The 21,910-nt window shown below is 42.5% G+C and overlaps 1 protein-coding gene across 1 annotated transcript; it reads right to left on the bottom strand.

Moving 5' to 3' along the window:
- Positions 1–494: 494 nt before the first annotated feature.
- On the bottom strand, positions 495–19,200 carry LOC308130969 (uncharacterized protein). Its single transcript, XM_080497518.1, has 4 exons — positions 19,040–19,200; positions 8,258–9,163; positions 7,839–8,159; positions 495–4,702 (listed from the first exon to the last, which is right to left on the bottom strand). Exons 2-4 carry the CDS (start codon positions 9,090–9,092, stop codon positions 2,685–2,687), a joined length of 3,174 nt encoding a protein of 1,057 aa, XP_080353644.1. The 5' UTR covers positions 9,093–9,163; positions 19,040–19,200; the 3' UTR covers positions 495–2,684.
- Between the last annotated feature and the right edge of the window lie 2,710 nt (positions 19,201–21,910).

Raw genomic sequence — 21,910 nt, 5'->3', positions numbered from 1 at the left:
CCATATCTGTTAAGTGGTGGGTGTGAGTGGTATCTTTGTAAGTGGTTCCTATTCCATGGCAAAAGATAGAACAATTTTAAGCAGAAAATTGCTCCTAAATAGAGTCTATAAATGGCAGAGTTTCAATGAAGAGCGATGGATCATTAGTCATGATTTCAATTAATTCAAATAGTACGCTGCAAGGCTTTTGTACAAGTTGCTGGTGTCATCAGATTGTAAAGAAGATTGGTGCTATCTCAATTCATTAATGCCATAACATGAAAAATTAAGATTTTGAATGTTTGATTTTAAGATCCTTCACTTTGTGCACAAGCAGAGATAAAAAAAAAATCTATTTATTCTTCACTGGAATAAAAACTTTGTGGAAGTTAATACTAATTCCATGAAAAGCCTTCGATTTTGTAGTCTATCTTCACTGTACCATTATATCGAAAACATGACAAAAAGAAGATTACTTTTCACACATCACATCAAAGGGATTTTGAGTCTGCACATTTTCTTTAATTTGAATATAGACATGAAATGCTGCAAGAAATACAGGAACACAAGTTGAATGAGCAAAATAAACAGCTGTAATGGGAATTTATGACTGAAGGGTGCACGTTGATTCTATGGCACGTAATGTTTGGTAAGAACACTACAAGAACCATGAGGTCCATCATGTAAAATGTAAGGATTTACTGGAATGTAGACAGCAACAAAAGGCCATTTAACTCTAAATACTAAACAAGTCAAGCATCTCACATCACTGGGAGCTACCGCAAGTCACCCCGAGGTAACAAGAGAAGACAGATAATGGTTCATTTTTAGGAACAGAGGCAAAAGTAAACGTGTTTTATTCCAAATGTTTGTCCAACTTGAAAAAATATTAAGTTATTACTATTTAGTGAAAACGGCATCCCAAAATAGCATTGAAGAGATCAATCTAATACAGCACGTCTATGTTTTTTCCTGAAATAATCGGAACAACATTTTAAAGGTGAGACTGTGAAGGGCATCTCGCACCTATGTTCATTATCAGTAGCTGTTTAAATATCGTCCTACATAACCATTGTGTCCTTTTCACCCCCAAAAGTCATTTCTCATGTTTTCTAGGCGAAGGAGGTGACAAAGCAGAATCTAAATCCTGCAGATCTTCAGTTATTACAATCCCGAGCACAGCTCTGAAAGTAAGTCAAGCATCAGATGTCACAGCTCTACGTGTTCTAAACAGTCTGCACAGCTCAGACACATTCTATCACCTTAGATTGTCTTTCACAGTAACAACTATGACCGTTTTACACCTTTATTCATGAACATCAAAAATAATCATATTTACACTGTTGCTTATACTTCATATATTTGAAAGATATTTTTCTCTTGTGTAGTAAAATACTTCTGTCTAGTGCTCAGGCATACAGTTAAGTGCTATGTAATTGTGTTCTGTCTACGATAATAGATCTGGATTTTTTGCGAAGCTAGTCTTGTGCGTTGCAGCCCTGCAAAGCTGTGAAGTATGTACATACTTATCAAACTGTTTGAATCCACTTAATGCAACAGACCATATCTATTATTATATTTCGATGCAAACTCAACCAAAATGCAGTCAGAGGCTTCAGTGATGCATAATTATTGATTTCAAAGCTTTGACCTGGACCGAATTGACATAACATTAATTTTGACGTCAGTTGTGTTCATTAACAGCGCAATTCTTTTCCGGCAGTAACACATGTAAGCATGTACTGCCTGCTCCTTTGTGTAATCAATTTGAAAGTACAAGGCAAAATGGACAAGTGCAACGGCAGCAGGGAGTTAAGAGCTTAGGCGTAGTCATATGCAGCTGAGTCACTTTGATACTGACACTAAGATGTAGAGGGTTAACCCAAATTTGGGCTTTATAGACTTATTATAAATAGCACAAAAACCAACCATGAGTACGTATGGCACATCTTGACATCACAAAGAAACTCGACATGTTGAAGACGAAAAATACTGTATGTCCTATAAAAGCAAGTCACTTCACAAACTGATCATATGCAGACATGGGATTCAAGGAAACAACCGAATGAGCTTCACGTTTGTCTTTTGCCTTTCATGAATGCGGTGACAATCCTGCAGTTTTGTTCACTTCACAACTTTGGAAAGATTACATCTATCAACTTCAGAAGTGTGAAGCCAGGGCATGTATGTATGACTGGTGTACTTTGTTATCCCAGTGTTATTCAGATAAGAAAAACAAGGAATACGTATACATGGAAGGGAAAGATGAAAGCTTTAGAAGACATTGTGCTGTCTAGTTCATATATACTATACCAGGGGGTCTCAAAGTGATGGATAGTAAGACTCTCAGACCTTGAAATACACCTTTCCCTCAGATTATTCCTGCTGCTGTACCCCTAAGGCATCCCCCACAGGTGAACCTTCCTCATCTTTGTGAACCACTTCACAAAAGTCAACCGGCTTTGCTTCTCAAGTAAAATCTTTACATTTTCTGCTTCAAAAACACAGCTGAGACCCCTGTAGAACTGAAACACAACCAGCTGATACATTTATCACTAATATTCTGTTGTTGATATTTACGTCAATGAAAATAAATATTTCAGGCAGTTTAATGACCAAATATTTTCAAAATGTGCTGAAACTTGGAATACAAGCAGTATTTGTGGAATTGTAGTATTTGCTTGTCCTCTTGCCAAAAGTTTGGTTTATAGGTCAATAATTTCACTGCTGACACTGGCAGAATCCTCATGTCGACTGACTTCCAGGTAGCTGCGTGAGCCCACTGGTTTAGCAGCTCTCCCTGGGACCCTCTCAGAGTCTGGCGTTATGAACGGCCTTGTGTCGTCCATGCCATCCTCTCCAAGGTGCCCGGATGAAGTTCTGGACGGACGAAGAGAAACGGGGCAGGAAATGGAAGAAGGGACGCTTCCTAACCCATTCCCAGCCCACCTATGACCTTGGTGTGAAGGTGTTGGAGGTGCAGTCACCTGCCTGCTGGGCACACTACTGAGAACACTGCCCCCCAGTGGCATGGAAGACTCTGTTGGTGCGTCGCTACTGTCAGAAAGCAATTGAGGATCACTGTTCCTGCGGAGCCAGGGCCCTTGGCTGTCCCCTGATCCAGGAGATGGGGATTGTGAGGGTTGGCTCAGAGGATGAAACAGGCTGCCTGTGCCAAGTAGATGTTCTCTGTGAAGAGCTGCGTCAATGCTGCGGGTCAAGTTGATGGGGGACGGGGGTCGCAGATCAAAGTCATAGAGAGACAGCGATGTGTCTCTGTCTTGATCCAAACTGCCGCTCACTGAGCGCTGTGGAGGCAGGCCCAATGCTTGCAGTCTCAGGAGAGAGCCAGTGGAACCGTCAGATATGCCTCGCTCTACGGAGTGGCCCCTGTGATTACGTCCCCGGTTACTGTCTTTGACACACCGTGGCGGCGCAGTGGCTTGCTCGTGATTCTGGTTCCTAATAAGACTTTTGCTAATGTCAGCCCCAGGACGCTCCTGGCCAGCCCAGTTGTTAGGGACCTCCCCTGGTACTCCAATACCTCCTCCCACACCATTGCTGTCAGACTTTCTACTGGGCCTCCCTTTCAGGCTCTGCACAATCTTAGACCAGCAGGTATGTCTCTGAGTAGAACTTACAGACTGGCCAGGGGATGGCAGGTCTCCTGCTACTCTACTGTCTTGACCACCTTCTTCCATTCCACGGCAACTTCGAGGCCTCCAGAAAAGCCAGGAACCCAAGAGTAGGAGGGAGAAGCCCCAAGCCAGTTCCAAAAGTCTGGCCCAGAAGTGAACCAACCACCATCCCCAGTTGAAGCGTGTCCAATCCCCTAAAAGTCCGTAGAGCCAAAAGGTGGCGTGGACATGCAATCCACAACACAAAGCCCCCAAAACTGCACAAGCGGCCAGCACTCGTGCCAGGATAACTCCTAACCTCCTGCTGCCTACCCAAGCCTTCCTCCTGGACTCTTCAGGGGCTCCAGGATGTGGGAGAGGGGGGCAGCGAATACGTGGGAAGATGTAGCAAAGAAAGCCCAGACAGAGACCGAGGCCCCAGCACAGGGACAGGACCTGAAGTGTGACCGGTACCACGGGAGACAGAGCTGGGGACAGCAGATCCACTGCCAGGAGCAAAGTACACTGCAACACAGCCAACACAGCAACCAGAGGGGGGCGCTCCAGTGTGGAAGGTAACACACTTATTCCTGCTGCCCTCAATGCCAATAGGGCGAGGGCAGCCTGTGTCCAAACCAGCAGGTGTAGAGGTAAATTGTACAGAGCTGTAACTGCGGGTCGAGGGAGTAATTTCCGTGTGCCATAGGGGTCGATGAAAAAGAGAGTTGCTCTCAGACCTCCAGCCAAAAACAAAAAAGCATTTGCGAGTGCCAGAGCGCCTCGATGAGGACAGTTCGTGCCGGGGGACAGAGTGAGCCCAAGAGCAGCTCCAGCAAACAGCAGGAGGAAGAGACTTGCGGTGCCGTAGACATGCAGTTCCCAGGCAAAGGCCAGCGTCCGGCTCAAATCGCCCCAGTAAAGACGTGTGCCATTAAAGTAGGGGCTGGCACTCGGAGAAGGGCCCGGATCTGTTGTGGATTGAGGAGCTTGGTGAGGATGTCCCATCATAAGCGAACGGTTTCTCTGAACCACTCCAGGCTGGGATGTGGAGCCAAATCTCACTCGGGTGACTGACACAACAGTGGAGGGGAGGACGGAAGAAGATCCTGTGGAAAAAAACAAAAATAACTGAGTTTTTATATGCTTTAAAAAAAACACAATGCACATAGATCAAATGGCATTCATGCCATACAGTATATCTGCAGGGTCATAACATAAGCATACATGCAGTACTAGAAAGCACCACTGGAGGGTTGTAGATCACAGCTAAAGTTAACTATTTGGCCTTTCTGATCCTCTCATTTGTAGTGCTTGATCATTAAAAAAAAAAAAGTGCTCTTTTATTTTGTTAAACCCTTATTACAACTAATTATGTATGCTCAAAAGCAAGCTACAGTACCGCTCCTGATAAAAGCTAATACAGCTGAAAATGACATCCCAACATTACAGAAATGTTCTATTCTAATGTTCTTTGTTCTATTATATGAAGACTGCATCATTATCCACATTATGTTCATAAAAAACATTCACCTGAGGAAACTCTCATCTAAATAACTAAGAAGGTATTGAGATTTTAATCGGATTAGATTATGTAATTAACAAGAACATCTTTGTTACGCAACACAGTGCAATGTCACAATACATGTACAAATCAGGGAAAGTGGTGAAGCTCACAGCAATATACAACAACCACTTGGGACAAAACACCTTGTCTCTGGAATTTCTAATGCACATTCTTTAGTTTGTCTGAGGCAACTCCACCTTAATCTGCTGCAATGGCAACACCCAACTGCATAATAATCATAGGCCCATTCATCACTGAGTGTTTTGAAGGCTACTCAGCAATAAAGCATGAATACACTAAACAGAGGCAGAGTGTGCCTGAATATTACAACTACCTGAGAAATTACAAACTGCTGGTTTTTCACACAATTTCCACATGCATTGTAATTTGACAGGTGGTGGAAAAACTAGATCAGTGGTAAAACAATCAAACCATCAGCCACCTCCAGGCTTTTAGTCCTTCACGCTGTGGAGAAACGCCCATAAAGCTGACATACCGATTGACTCACGACTTGACTTCCTGGAGTTCTCTCACACTCTATCCTTCCTTTCTTCCTTATACACACACACACACGCACGCACGCACGCACGCACGCACGCACGCACACACACACACACACACACACACACACACACACACACACACACACACACACACACACACACACACACACACACACACACACACACAGGTTTCACATACTGTAAGTGATGAGCACCTAAAGATTACACGCAAACGTCTTTATTTATATAAAGGTATGTTTTACTTCCTTCCCTCAGACTTTTTTCCTAACAGCAATATCCAGATACATTCCAGATGTGCCGATCACATTACACAGCTGGATACACTTAGACTTACCCTCTCACCCTGAATTTTCCCCTTTACATACATGCTACCTATACTGCTTTATAAGTTTGTACACTGCATTGGACTAAAGATTAAATGTTTTATCTCAGAGGAAATATAACTCACGTGCATGACCCACTTAAAAAATGTCCCACACATGCATGAAAGAGCATAATTAGTTTTAATAAGTCACACAAAGAAAGTCCAGCGTAGTGGCCAAACCTGCAGTCAAAACAAGTTTGGCACGTCCGCACGCACGCACCTGTAAAACACTTTTTCCTGAATATTACAAAAATGTTTAAATATCTATTTTGATTTAAGTGAAATTTTGTAAATGTGAAAATTCAATCACCACATGAATCAGGGATGTTGAGCTCTTTGGAGACTTTATGTACCTTCAGCTGAATAACAGCTCTGGTTATGTTTATTCTGTCTTTGCAGTTCTCATTCCATAATTATTCTATCTATGTCCGTAAACTACTTTGAGGGCCACGGTATAAGCTCCTCTGACTCTTTGGGTTTTTCCAGACTCCTTTTTTGCTTCTCAGCAGTTTGACTATTATTGTAAGTGTCAGCTACATTGATCAGATTAAAATTATCATCCTAACTCTTCCTATGCCATTGATTATTTTCAATGACTTTTGAGCCACTTTCTCCAGATGATCTCTGTATTGCTCCATTTTTGTAGGCACAGGATACCATTAACTGGATATTAGGAATCCTTTTACCACTTCAAGGAATACAAACAGTATCAGATTATTCATTGACATTTAAAAGACAAGCAGATATCTGTTTTTCCTTACACCCTGAAAGTGAAGTCAAGTTACACCCTGGACAGGTTGCAGGACTATCAGAGAAGAAACACACTAAGACACACAACCACACACTCACAACCACACCTACAGGACCTTTAAAGAAGGACATAGGAAACACATGCAAACTCCACAAAAGGCTCATAACCTTCTCAGACTGAGGTGAGAGTACACCTGTGTTCCCTCACAATAATAAAGTATGCAATTACGGTAGTCACATATTTTATGTGGCTTCATTTATCTTCCATTATGCCAAAAATGTTTTTTATGCAATGTTTCACAGTGATTAACCATCTACCTTGTGTTGGTGGACATGCCAAACTGGAGCTGAGCAGACTTGTGCTTTGTGTACCACAGGCTTCAGTGACGTATGAAACAGACTTTGGAGTCATGAGGAGCAGGTGAATACGGCTGAATAAACTTGTTTAATTTTGCACAGAAAAATTGCTTCCCTGTAATATTTAATCTAGAGAATATATGTGACTGTGTTTACAGCGCAAATATTAACAATACAACTTATGTCAATGTTTCCTTCAGGAACATTTAAAGGTCACAAGGATGTTTTTTTTCATGGTATCTTGGAAACTGGTTCATGCTCCATGTGTCATAGTTTCCCCCCTGCCTTTCTCTCTGCATCTGGATTTCATTACCAGCTCCACTCCCCTACATTTCTCTGTCTGTACCTTTTCTTCAGCCACAGTTTCCACTCACCCCGTCTACTCTTTCATCTGCATACACAACAGTCTTCTTTTCAGTACCGACTTTTTCCCAATTGTCTCTTATCTCTTTAACTGGCTGCTGATGTAGAGTCCCCCCCTCCTCAGTCCACCCGCTCCCCTCAATTGCTTTTGTCTACCCACACAACTACAACCCCACTTTCCATGGAAAACTGTCTCAACATTTTCCTTTGAAGCCTTTTCCCCCTAATTCTTCTTGTAAGATTGTTCCAGCTGCACAAATAGTTCCATTTGAAACTGCCAAAGCTGTGAGGCCACAGAACAGACGGCTCTGGTCTCCTACCTGCTGTCGATGACTCAACTCTTGCTGTTGGCTGTCCCAATTGTGCCGTTTTACGGTGCGTTATTGTGGTTTTGGAGGATGTCTTCGCGGTCGTCTGTGTAGTATAGAGCTCTCCAGCAGTTGATGTGCTTGTTGTCTGTGGCATTGTGGTGTTTAACTGTGAGCTCCTCCGGTTTGGGGAAGTAACTGGTTGATGGGCAGTCTGTAGCGGTTTCTCAGAGGAGCGAGTGGTGCGAGAAGCAGGCTGTGGTGAAGTCACTGCCGCTGTCTCCTGCTCCAGATGACCTTTGTCAGTGGAAGGAGTAGTAGCTGCCAGTTCACCTGGAAAATCAGAGGAAAAGGCACATTTGTGACACAGTGCGACATTTAATTTTTATTCCTGTCATGAAGCATCTTTTCAGGTAGCTTCGATTTCTCACCTGTTATTACTTTAATCTGAGGTGTTGGATGCGTCGCCACTGTGGCTTTTGTCTTAGTCTCTGGTGTTGCTGTGATCGTGCTGGTTGTGCTCGTCGGGTTGGGCAATGACAGATGAGGGTTTACAGTCTGACTCTCCAGAGATGGGGTTTTTACATCTGAAGCTTGAGATATTACAGTATGAGCCGGTGGCCGATATTGTGCCATCTCATTACCGACTGTTGGCAGAGCACTGGGAGATTTCTCCTTCACAAGTACTGCTGTCGAAGTCCCACCAGATCCAGATCCTTGTGAATTATCATCCGCAGGTTCTTTGATAGTTTCCTCCTCTGGATTTGAAACGGTTGCTTGTGTATTAGCTTCAGGTTCTTGGAGAGCAGTGAAGGGCACAGTGGGAAGAGTTGGAGTTTTCGTGGTGGTATCCCTCTTTGTAAAAGCCCTGCTCGATGCTAAGCTAGCTGTGTCAGTCCTGGGTCTGGAGGCAGTTGGTTGCATTACAATTGACCCCCTGCTGAGATTCCGCGTAGAATGAGCAGATGTGAAAGCAGTACTGAATTGTGGACTCGTGTGACTCATACTTTGCCCCACATCCACTGCGTTTGTAGTTGTGAACCTGCTGCGACCTGTTCCTCTGATGGGCACATCGCTGCGCCCTCTGGGAGGTAAAGAGGGCCAGAATCCAGCAGGCTGCTTGGTTGGTGGTGGCAGAGTCTTCTTAGGTAAATCAAAGGAAGAGAAGGAGGAGGAGGAGCCAATGATGGTCTGAGCATTTGAAACATGGCAGGAGAGGAGGAGGAGGGCTGAGATTAGGAGGAAGATTGGAGCCATGGTCTGCATTGGAGTGGTGAGCTGTGATTGGTCCCTCAGGATGCCTCGGTCTGTCTATCACACATCCTCCCACGGTGTTTCTGTTGAGAAAAACAAACACTGCGTAAGTGTCTTGGACAGAGTACACAAGCAGAGTACATGTATGTGAACATTCAGCTCAAGCTGTCAAGACTTCATGATGCTTGAGTACCTCGGATATTTATGGAGAGAGCTTTACTCTGAATTTGTTGACTAAAAGGACAAAATGTAGTGGTCAAGTACAAAGTATTCAAGCAGCTCTGCTGTAATCCTTTGTAGTCACCAATAACCTTTATCAAAGAACATAAATAAGATCCTTATTAAGTAAGGGATTTGTGCTCATGTTTTATCTTAGATTTAACTTTATTAGCTTTTGTGGCAACACAACTAAAAAGATGATGCTGAGACAGTAAACTAAAATATAGTTTAACATGTTTGCGTATAATTTTTATAACCAGTAATTGAGAAGAGCAAAATAATGTTTTTTTTTAAGAAAGAAGTAACTTGTATGATGATGGTTTATTTTCTTCTTACTTTGTTTTTTTTAGAAAGAAACCTAACTCTAGCACCTAGCAACTCCAGCACACAGACATAGCTGAATCAATATTTCCAAATCTTCTCATGTTGTCTCAGCTCCAAAATGTGTTGGAAATTTCCATGGTTGAGCAAGAGTGATATATATTAATATATAATTGGATGCACTTAAAATGCCCTCAGTCAGATCATCACAAAGATTAGTTATGGATACTGATTCCAAAGTGGGGCAACAATCAGCCAGCTGCTCTACATGGTTGACATCATCAAGAATGCGTGAGAAATCAACTCACTGATCCACACCACCAGGATCTACAGGACTGACATAGGGATGTCATTTGGGTGAGACAAGTGCGGTGGGATGGTATGGAAGAGAGGCAGGATGATCTTAACTGAAGGGGGGTCATGAGGACATCTCCTGATGTCCTCTTCAACAGCAGGAGCTCCTTCAGCAAAAGACTCATCCCACCAAAGTGCACAACAGTCACAGGAGATGCTTCCTTCCTGCAGCCATCAGACTCTATAACTCCTCCTTGTGAATAGTTTTTACTGTCAGGTCCTTCTCCAAGTACATACGTAATCACTCTTTGCCTTGTAAATATTATTATTGACTTACCTTTTATTGACTAACATTTTATTCTCAATTATCTTAAATGTTGATTTTGAGTTATATTTCCTGTGGAGCAATGCTGTAAAAGAATGTCACCCTGGGACCAATGAAGTATATTCTATTCTATTCTATTCTATTCTATTCTATACTATTCTATTCTATTCATAAGAAGTGAAGTGAGCTTTGCTGTGCTGATTCAAACGGTCAGTCACTGAAACTCCCTCAGCAGACATACAGGGACGGGTCAGGTGAGGGTTTCAGAACACACAGCATATGTCTCAACACACACGAAGCCAAGAGTTGAGCTTTAAGTTATGTAAGAAGATGCACTACTGAAACGATCATGCAAAAAAACTAAAATGAGGCTCAGATGGTTTCTTTGGTGGCAGATGGACACATTAACTTTTGTCCTCACTATCTGTGTCATCAAATGTTCTTTGGAAGATTATCAGGTCCTCTCTCTTTAAGTCTTTCAGTTATTTCCAGGCAGCAGAACTCTGCTCCATTGACTGTGAGCTGTGTTTGCGTAGTGGATGCCAGGAGCTGACAGCTGGGGTACAAAGTGTGGTGAAGCTCAGGGAGATACCCCCTGGCCCTGGAGAATTACACAACACTACAAGTCATCCAGCCCAACAGCTGCCAGTCGCATCCCTTCGCAACTACATCTTATATAAAAAAAAAAAAAAACAACAACCTACGTTTCCTTATACATACCTCCTTGTTCATGCCAGTTTCTACCTATGACTCACTGCAGAAGTCAACCTTAGGGCGCAAACGGCAGCTGAAACTTTAGGAAGGAAAGCACAGAAAATAGAGCACCTCTCGTGAATTCATTCTGCCGCTCCTTGTGAGTCACCTCAATCACAGCTATGATGTTTAGGCAGAAATTACTGCAGCAGGGCACATGCCAGCAGTGCACAAAAGTACTTGCACGGTGTGAATAATCCCCGCATTGAGCATATGGGAAAATGTGTTGAAGAATGTGTACACACAGGAGGTCAGTCTCCAAGCTTTAAGTCACTGAAACCAGTGTTCACAGAATCACAATCTCTCTTTGCTGGGTATTTGCCATCCAAAGCATCTGGAGAGAAAAGCTGTCAATGAATACAGCAAGATATGTGGGAGAGATAGGACAGTAAAGAGGAGGTGAATGTAAGAATGTGAAAGTTTGTCACAAAGAGAAATGATGGAACTGTGGCGAACGTGGAGGAGGCATCATGTGATGGAGGGTTTGTCAATGCTGAGAAATGAAGGCATGTATGACAGAATTAACACTGAGAGAGGAAGCAAAGACTATAAAAGATGGAGAATGGGTGGTGGGAAGCGAGTGGATTGAAACTGACAGGAAGCAAAGAGCGGAACATTTAAAGGGGAGAAAGGAGAGTCACAAGAAAACCATGTTTCTGGATTAACAAGATTGTTATGGTTTGGGTGCAGGTATGTTCATCTCTCCAGGAAGGCATGCAGAGAAACTTGAGGCTTCTTCACCTTTCTCTGGGTTTCACAGGCAGGTGTGTAGTCTCCAGCAGCCAGACATGACCAATTGAGAAATGGCTTTCAGCAAACACACTGTCTCGATCACAAGCACTCCAACGTGTGTCTGCCTATGTGTGTGCATGAAGATGCACAGACTTATGCACTCTGGTGGTTTGAAAAATGTTCTTAACTGAACAATCTGGCTTTGAATGTCTATCAAAGTACTACAAACGTATTTGAGGAAACTGAGAGGTGAAGCCCAGTGGTCAGGAATGTCACATATAATTGACCAAACACAAGACGCTTGTGCTCAGTAAAATGGATCTGTACATAGTTGATAACTGATGCACAACTACAGACTAAATGACAGTTAACACGTCTGTGGTTGTCAGGTGGGAACCGACACATCACAGAGCCTCTCCTGTAATGTCAGCTGTTCTGATTCAGATTAACCAACACCGCTCCTTCAGCAAACTAAGACTGTGCTTATGAAAAGTCCAGATGTTTTACATGTCACTACTCACTAACATTCTGACTCTCTCTTAAAAGGGAGTATTTTCTTTCCATTGGCTTCTGCGCTTGCTCATGTTGAATTGTTGGGTTTTCTTCTCGACGAGAATGCTTTGCGATGACTGTGTGACTGTGTGAATAAAACGTATGTGATGACACTGTGTAGTTGTAAATTTGGCTTCTGAAGCTTAGTTAAATTGATGATAGTAAGCATTAAAGTTGTTGTTTACAGCTGGCGCACGTCACATCACTCTCACTAGATCACTCAGTGCATTACTTGTCATAACACTGACATATTTGATGTTGCTCCTGACCAGATACTACATAATTGTGCAATACACAAGTAATGCATTCCACGTAATCTTTACTTTAAAAATTCAATTTTAGTGTTTTTCTTAGATTGAAATCAAAAACCTTTTATCCCTTTGCAATAGGACCCCCCCCCCCCACCCCCCCTTTTCTCTAACAGTCTACAGCCCAGACAAGTGTGTCCCTCTACAGGGAGAAAGCAGATGGGGGCACAGCCACTTATGTATGTCATGCTCAGCCTCGGGGGAACACATCACTTTGTATTTCAGTTATGCCATGGTGTGCATGTTGTGTGGATGGCGTCACTCTCTCTGGCACAATATGTGCTTTGTCCCGAGCAGGAAATGCCCATGCAGAATGTTCAATAGTAAAGCAGCAAGCAACAATCTGAAGATTACTGTACTCAGCCCACGGTATAGAGCTGCTGGTTATATAATCATATGAGTCAGTACTACAGCAGCTGCTACTAATCGCCTAATCCGCGATGTCATGTTTATACCAATGGATTTCATAGAAGAAACCAAGTGCAGTGGAGGAGCATCGTCAAAGTCTAGTTTTTGGAGACTCTGCAGTCTCTCTCCCTCTCTCTTGCTCTCTCTCTCTCTCTCTCTCTCTCTTGCTCTCTCTCTCTCCAGCAAAATGTAAAAATGGTAAAAGTATTTAATTTGCAATATTTAGCAGAATTCATGTTTTCATGAATACACCCCACAAAGAGGAGATTTCTCTGTCAATAAGGTACAGTATGTCTAACTTTGACTGCTCCATTGGCTCACTAATCCGACTTAAACTTTGCCATTACCTGTACATGAACAGTGACTGTGTTTATTGAAAAAAATTCCAGTCAATGTCTCCTTTGTACATTCGACAGCTTGTAATGTTGTCGTACAAGCCAGATTGGACCCTCCGGTGAGCGGGTTGTGGCCATATGTTCGACAGCCCCCCCCCCTTCCTCTTTATAGAGGGACATAAGAGGGCACACAGATCATATTTAGAAATAAGAAAGAAGATATTGATTGAATCAAATGCAAAATGTACATTAAAGGTTCCCACAGGGACAGTGAGGATCAGTTGGACATCAGAAAGATAAGTAAATAAAGGGATAAACCAGGTGAGAGCTGTGGGTCCCGGTGGACTTTATACGATACGTTCCTGCTCACATCCACTTGCCGTACAGATGTGTAACTTATTTGTCGTCTTACGTAGGGAGAGAGGTAACAACTACGAAGCAGTGTGTGTGCATGGATATGTGTGTACATGAGACGGAGAGAGAAACGGGGAGCAGGGGAAATGGAAGAGGGAGTATGTGTGGTTATGCTGGTATGTGAGTGGTGGGGGAGGTCGTCGATTTGACCGTTACAAATTCCACACCTTGAAATAACATTTGGATTGTTTACTTTCTAATTCAGCACATGAAATAATTTTCACAGAACAGCCTCCCAACAATTCGGTTTCAGCTGCACTCATACACATCAAGAGATACGCAAGCATTTCATGTGCCCTAATTGATTTCCCAGAAAATTTTCCTGACAAGGTCGGCCAACTTTCTAGACTAAAAATTCTCCATTTAGCTCCGAAAGACAAACCAAAGCCTGTTAAAGACGGCTCTCTGGTGAAGCCTTGCTGCCTGGGGGGGGGGGGGGGGGGGGTGTCACAACACTAATGAGCAACCAACCACACAGCAAGACAGAGGGCGGCTCCAAAACCAATCGCTGATACTTTTGATCCCTAATTGTAGGGGATGTCCAGCTTGAAAATGTTAACACGTCTTTCACTCACTGATGTTCGAGTTCATGCGAGCTGCAGACCAAAGGCTGAAGGTCAGCCTGACAGCGACGGCTATTTTCAACTGTGAACGTATACACAAAAACGCACGCCAAGACAGGCTTGGCCCTCTACACATGGGAGGGGGGGGGGGGGGGGGGGGGGGCAGAGTGAACAAGCTGACATTACTGACATATGATGGGCCAACATAGAAATTCTACATTTAGACTTGATAAATGATCTTTACTTGAGAGTCACTGATGTTCAAATGGGTACTCACACATTCCCACAAGCACCGCCTGAGAGACAGTGAGAGTGGCGAGTGAGTGAGACTGCTGTGAAACCCTGCAAAAGCCACAAAGCACTTTCAGGAAAATAGATTACAGGCATCGCAAGTCATAAACTGTTTGCCTGCTCCAGGGAGTCAACCACAGCTCAACTTTAAGACTCTCACTTTGTTACAGCTGGGTACCATAAAATTGATAATTATGTGACAATTACTTAATCTGCAACCAGACTTTATATGTTAAATAGCTATTGTGTAGATGGTAAATAGTCAAAAATGTCCTGACGCATTCACTGGACTGCTTTAAAGCCTTAAGAAACAAAAGCCTATAAAGGGACTTTTTGGTTTGTACCGTATTGATACAGTAAATTGATTTTACTTAGCTTTAGTTTTCACTATGCTGACAGTTTATTGCTGTCTGTCCTGCTGCTCCCTTGTGAGCTCAGATACCATTTATCCTCTCAAACATTTAAAAAATCAAAAAGTTATAATAATCTGTCAGTGGATTATAACCCAAACAAAACAGAATCTTACAGTTGAGAAGGGAGGCCTTTTGTCCTACGGTTTGGAAACAACATCATTTGTCCATGAAAACCTGACCAAAGCTATCAGTCGATCTCTCTCAGTGTCTTCCAGGAGCTCTTTGAAGCAGCCTTAGTCATCTCGCCTCAAATTATAATAACAAACAAGTGAATTCGAGCTCATCCATCCAGCATACATAAAATAATTAGCCGCTACTTTGAGATTGCAGATCATCCTATGCACATGGACCCTGTAAACACACACACACACACACACACACACACACACACACACACACACACACACACACACACACACACACACACACACACACACACACACACACACACACACACACCTGCCAGCAGTGAAAAAATATATAACTTTTTCACTTGTTGCTGCTGCGCCAAAGCGCAAGTTTCCAACGTCCTTATCAGACAGACCTTGTCGATTCACAGACATATATGAGCATTTTAGATTGACATTTGTGAGAAGTGCGACCCTTTTGTTGAGCGCTGTGGCACGGCCGATAACGATCCCTCTGTTTTGGCGGTGCGCTCGTACACCATGCATTACTGTAAGAACGTAACGAAACGGATTCCAAAATAAAAGTGACGATCCACTGAGCGAGAGCTCGCCTACATTAGGTTAGTTACTACAACACACATTAATACTACTGCTAATAATACCACATAACAACAAACGCGTGAAAAAAAGGCATCGTTCACAAAAACTATTAATAATGAGATATTAATCACACTTACTACCTGCAGGACCAAAAAAAACCAAAAAAAAAACCCAATGCATTTTCAGTCAGTGGTATATTAATGTTACTATAATACCAGCACATTCTAATCACTTCTTTCAAATTAAAAGCCCAACAAAATAGCATTTCTTGGCAAGATTCTGATTTAAATGAATATCATATCATATCATATCATATCATATCATATCATATCATATCATATCATATCATATCATATCATAACATATCATCATTCTGTTGCCATGAATCAATTTCACTTCAGGATGTGGCATATTAAATGGAGTTCTCTGAAATAGCACATCTGGGTTCCTCTAACTTCAGACTGATAGTAGACAATCTCAGGATGTCACTTGCCAATCTGATGTGGCATATCAAAATAAAGGTCCTCTGAATTCGACAATCTGGACTCCATTCCCTCTAATTTCAGATTGATATTAAAAGGAAGTTCTGTGTCGTCATAAAACCATTTAATGTCAGACTGTTTGTAGACTACTTCAGGTTGTCATTCACAAAATCCCAGCCCAATCTCACATCATTTCAAATAAAAGCCATTTGAAATTTGAATATGGTCAACCACTCAACATGATATCTCCTGATTTGAAGCTGGATTACCACCAAAATTTCTATTTATCATAAGGTTATTCCACATCACAGTGATAGTAGACTATCCTAGGATATCCCATCCTGGGATGGGCTACTATCACTGTTGTGACAACTACCAGGACGTAGCACCTGCTGACACAGAAGCGACAACATTAGTATTTTTTAACCCGAGAACACTAGCGATGGGTAATTTTCATGGGTAATTTTCACCCAGGCATTTGATTGTGTGAATGCTGAATCTGAGAATTATTAGCATTTTTTGACTTGCTTTGGCTCCTACAGTCAAACAAATTAAGGCCATTCAAATGTCAAAATGTGCAGCTTTTCTAAGACATTCTTGCCATGTTGTAAACTTGTAATAGCTTTTAAACTTTTTTTTAAAAACTTTTCAGCCTATATCTCTTTAAAACCTTCACCAATTTAAACAATTCAGCTTTTATCATCTATTAATATTATTTTTATTTAATTAATTTATTTTTATCTTATTAAAAAAAGAAACTCTTTAAACTTCTTCCTACTTTTCAAACTTTTTAAAATATTTAAACTTTTAAGATAATTTTTACTACAGCTTCACCATACTTTCAGCTAGAGACGTTATTTAACTTTTAAAATGTTGCCACACCTGTCCACGATTCTGGTGACATTCTCAGTCAGAGTCCTGTAAGTAGCGAGGACCCGTTCTATGCTGCTTGGAGATTTAACATTAACTGAATGAAATCCTGGGATGGTTCATTATCACTGTGATGTGGAATGACTTTATAACTTGGAATTTTGGAATTCATGCAACTTGAAATCAGACAATATCATATAAGAGTTTGGTCATAGTCCAAATTTCAAATGCTTAATGTTTATTTTGAAACGATACATCAGAATATCTTAATATTAACTGAATGTTACCCTGGGAGGGACCACTATCACTCTGATGTGGAAAACAATCTGCTTTTCTTTTCTTTTCTTTTTTTTTTAATGACACATCATATTTTGCTGGGACTTTGTGAGTGACATTCTTAAAGGTATACAGGAGGATTTTCAGGAATTTTAGGAAAGAACCGCCCTCTCCACCGTTTGAAAAAAATGCGCATGCGCAACGCTGTACCTGCTCCCGAGACGGAACGCCTACTAAAACGCGTGCGAGAGACATGCACGAGCCCAGTTCTCCTCGTGCACGCTCTGTTTACAAGTCACAAGTCGGCATCGCTCACACAAGCTCACTTTACAAGAAGATTTGCACCAGAGGGGGTGAAACTGTGTAAAAATGTCCGAGAATAATGCGTCGGGTCGGCCACCGGCATGATGAGAACCGTGTGGAGTGAGCTGCGCGCAGGGACGAGCTCGTACGACGGGCTTACGTCATATATCACCAGAATGATTGACAATTGGGAGGACCAGTTATTTTGATGATCCACCCGGAAGAAGAAAATCCTCTACTATACCTTTAAGTGATCTACTGTAAATCTGACATGGAATGGTTTTATAACAGAGAATTTCCTTTCAATATGAGTCTGAAGTTAGAGGGAAAGAGTCCTTTATGTGCTTTTTCAGACGGGTACTATTTTAATATCTCACATCCTGAAGTGGTCTACTATCAATCTGAAGTGAAATGAGTTTATGGCAACAGAGGGATATAATTTTATATTAATCTGAATTTTGGCCAAAATATGCTGTTGTTTAAAAAAACGTCAACACAATAAGATGATTTATTGCATTATAGTAACATCAATGGATGTCTGACTGAAACAGGTTTGTTTGTCGATTTGTTTGTTTGTTTTTTGCTTCTGTGAGCAGTACGTTTTATTATTATTTGGTTCCTATTGGTTATTTAAGTATTAATAATGTACTCATCTATTAACTTTGTTGTTGCCTATTATTATTATTAGCCGTAGTATTAAATTTTATTAAATAACAAGAGAGCTCATTCACTGGAATTGAGCTTTCATTTTGAAATCCGTTTAGGATGCTTTTACCGTAATGCCTGATGTAGGGAAGCACCACTAAACAGAGCGGCAGCTCTGTGTTGGACTGTTTTCCGAAGTGGGGTCTGGCTTCACACTAGGTCTTCCACAAGTAAATAATTGGACTATTTTTCTAGCATCCATATACATAAATCCCCCCAAAACTTGGATGAGTTTCCATTATATATAATTTGAGGGCAACCGTTTAATTTAATTCTATTATTTTCCATTCACATGCTGGCTATAATATTGTCTCTTGGCCACGACAATCAGTAACTGCGTAACGTTACCCCGCTGGAACTGTAACGGCTTCAAGTGAATTCGCGTAAACTCTAATTCCCGTCACTGCAGACACCAAATCAGGCCCAGCACACGGGGGAGAAAAAAAAAAAAAAAAAAAAGAGGCTCACAATAAAGATATACGAAAGGTCGTGTTTCTGCACCGAGACACACGCTGCTGCCTCAGCTCAGGTAAAAGCGGCGTCACGCGTCAATCGGTGCGCAAAAGTCCCGCCGCATAGCGCCCACCGACACAACACGCAACTGTCGTGTGTCATCCCCCGGTCCTTCAGGAGAAACAAAAACAAATACATAAATAAATAAACATACCTGCTACTCCGTGTGGCTCCTCTCCGCTGCGGCAACGTGTAAAGACTAAAACATGAAGAGTCCCTGACGGGAGGATCCGCGTTTTACCTGCAGGAAACAGCCGCGGGGCGGTGAGCTGCTCCTGCTGGAGGAGGTGGAGGAGGAGGAGGAGGAGGAGGAGGACGCGCTCCTCGATCCTCGTTCAGTAGCCTCGTACCACTGTCAGCTCTCTCTGGCCACGAGCTGGTCAGGAGCTGATGTACGCCCCCTCAGACCGCTCCGTGTCCCTCCACATCGCTCCCTCCCCTCTCACTCCTTTACACTCAAGCGGATAAACATGATTGCCTGCCTACTCGGCCAGCCTGCCTGGCACGCTCGTTACGCAACGCAGCTCAGGTCGATCGCTCCATCTACCTTGGTTAGATCGCACGCAAGACAGCCCTGCGAAAAACATGGCCACACTTGCGTTGACATCATCATATAGCTTAAAGGGTTCACTACCCCCCCCCCCCCCCCCGGACTAACAGCTGAATAAATGCGCTCTAAACTGCGCGTCGTAGCCTGGTGGAGGAGTGTGCAGTGTCACATGTGTGCAGACAGGTGAGGGGGTGCAGGGCGGTGCAGGGCGGTGCGGCAGCAGCAGGACAATGAGAGCTTGCGTACAGTCCTGTGCATGTAACCCAAGCCGCCCTCTCCTTCCCACGTCCTCTTAACAGGGGAGCTGAGAGGCGACCTGAGCCAGGTTGATACGGTTTCCTCATGCTGCACCTTGGCTCTGAGTCTCCATCCGCCACCTGATCGTCTGCCTGTCCTGAAAACACAACACCGTCGAGTTGGGACATGCTGCGTGCAGCTTCGTCCTTAGACACAGTCACTGGGCTCACTGAGGATTTAAGTGAGAGCCACTGCAGAATTTACTCTTACTGACAGCATGTCTCATTCTCAATCATCTCATCTCCTCCCTGTGCATTTGCCACAGGCATTATATCGTGTGTGCCGTACAGTCCCAGAATAACCTGTGCAGCTCAGAGGATTTTCCTAATGACATTACATTAGCACTGAGCAAGCAGAAGACGCTGGAGCGTTTGGACAAGCAGGACTAGACACTATGGAGATAATCAAATTATTGTAGGAATTAATGGATTATGATTATTGCAAGTTATATGAACACAAACAATGGATTGTGCTGCAATTCTGCAGTTAGAAAAATAGATTCTTTATTTATATTTTGAGCAAATTGTGCGGTTTTTTTTTTTTAGTCTCCCCTCCTGAGAGAAGTGGTCATGCATGATCCGCCAGCTGCATGCTTTAACAAGATTCCAACGATTCCAACATGAATACAGTTCCTGGAGGTGGATTCACAAACGTTCGTTATATTTGTGTTTTGTATTTCAATAAGAAACAGTTTCCTGTTTCATTCAGAATTAATGCACTCCTTGTAATACACACAAGCATTTGTTTACTATCGTATCGAATAAGTAAATGCTATCTTATTTATGTTATTTTATTTTTCTGTCTGGGGGCTGTTGCTTATGCATGCAGTATTTACTGTTACATCTGTTGTTGTTTTCAATCAAACTGTGATAATAAGGGAGGGGGTAGGAGCAGCGTGATGTGGGATTAAAGTGATGCTGTGAGCCATGTCGTCAGTGTTGAATAAACAGTTCATGAGGAGTAGTGTATGTGACACATGTGGTCCTGCTTACTGTGCATTTACAGTAGGGAACATAAACAACTTGCAGCAGGTGGAGAGGCTAGACCACCTACAAAAGATAATTCCAATCAGTCTGACAGCAATTTTTCCCTTAATGGTTAATTTATATTTGTATTTATTACTGCCAGCTACAGTTATTTGATTATAGATATATATTTCTGATTATATGCTCACCCTTCTCAGTTTAATTATGTCTCATCTTAATAAACAGTTGAATTATACTCTTAAAAATTTCAATTTTTTTCTTTTCTATTTTTGTTGCAGTTTTTTTTATTTTTTTACAAATGGCTGACAATAGAATCATGCTAAATATTGGATGTTTACATGCTTCACTTTCACTGTCTTAAAGCAGGTCAATCCTAAAGGTCACATGTGTATGAGGCTGACAGCTCCTGATTCATAGAGAGAATTTTTAGCGGGCTTTAAATAAGCCAAAAGAGGGGGTCGGTATTTATGAACAAATTCTTAAAAACGAAGGAGTTCACTGGCATACATCGAAAACACACCCAGTCACACTGTGGGTGTTGGGCAACACGGGTTATACTATACCATCTTTGTCCAGGAATGTTGTGAATACATACCATCTGAATTGATCGTGGAAGGGGCTCTGAAATTCAACCCTGAAGCCGACGGAACTATTTCTTCCTCCCAATCTATACGGCATTGAACCTTAATTACTGCCAGCCAAGCGGAGACCCTATCAGATGGTACGGGGTTTTTATTTTCCACACTAAATAAGCCTCTTTCATTAAGAACAGCCAAGACCTTCATGGGCCAACGTCCGTCCGCACATCGGAGAGTCACAAAAGCTTCAGATGTGAATCACCGCTGCGAGCTCTGCACTCGGGAGTCTTTTCTGTGGCTTGCCTCCGTCCTCTACTTGTCTAGACACCAAAGAATAATCTCCCCATCTCCGGGCCCCAAAGAAAGACTTCCATGTGGGGACTGCCTCCCTCGTTACTCGAGCTTTCCCACAACTGCTTCCAGCAGTTTTAGATTCCACCACATCCAAGGTGAATCAACACAACTGTGCTCTGAATTTTATCCATCTATGGTATTCTCTCAGATATAATACCGCTCCGTCGGTTACCATTATCATAATAACGTCCATCATTTGAAGTGGGAGACTGGAAATTTTAGGTGCGCGGGGAGACCACCTCTGGGATCACAGAAACTCC

The sequence above is a fragment of the Blennius ocellaris genome, assembly GCF_963422515.1.
Source record: "Blennius ocellaris genome assembly, chromosome: 5".
NCBI classification, from domain to species: domain Eukaryota; kingdom Metazoa; phylum Chordata; class Actinopteri; order Blenniiformes; family Blenniidae; genus Blennius; species Blennius ocellaris.
This window is presented reverse-complemented; position numbering and strand designations above follow the sequence as displayed.

What these genes read in the sequence shown, in the direction of transcription:
- LOC308130969 (XM_080497518.1), bottom strand. Translation starts at nt 9,092, where the DNA reads ATGCAGACCATGGCTCCAATCTTCCTCCTAATCTCAGCCCTCCTCCTC. An exon ending in TCAGATTAAAGTAATAACAG is followed by an intron (nt 8,160 to 8,257) that starts GTGAGAAATCGA and finishes CTGATTTTCCAG; the next exon opens with GTGAACTGGCAGCTACTACT. An exon ending in AGTTGAGTCATCGACAGCAG is followed by an intron (nt 4,703 to 7,838) that starts GTAGGAGACCAG and finishes TTTTTTCCACAG; the next exon opens with GATCTTCTTCCGTCCTCCCC.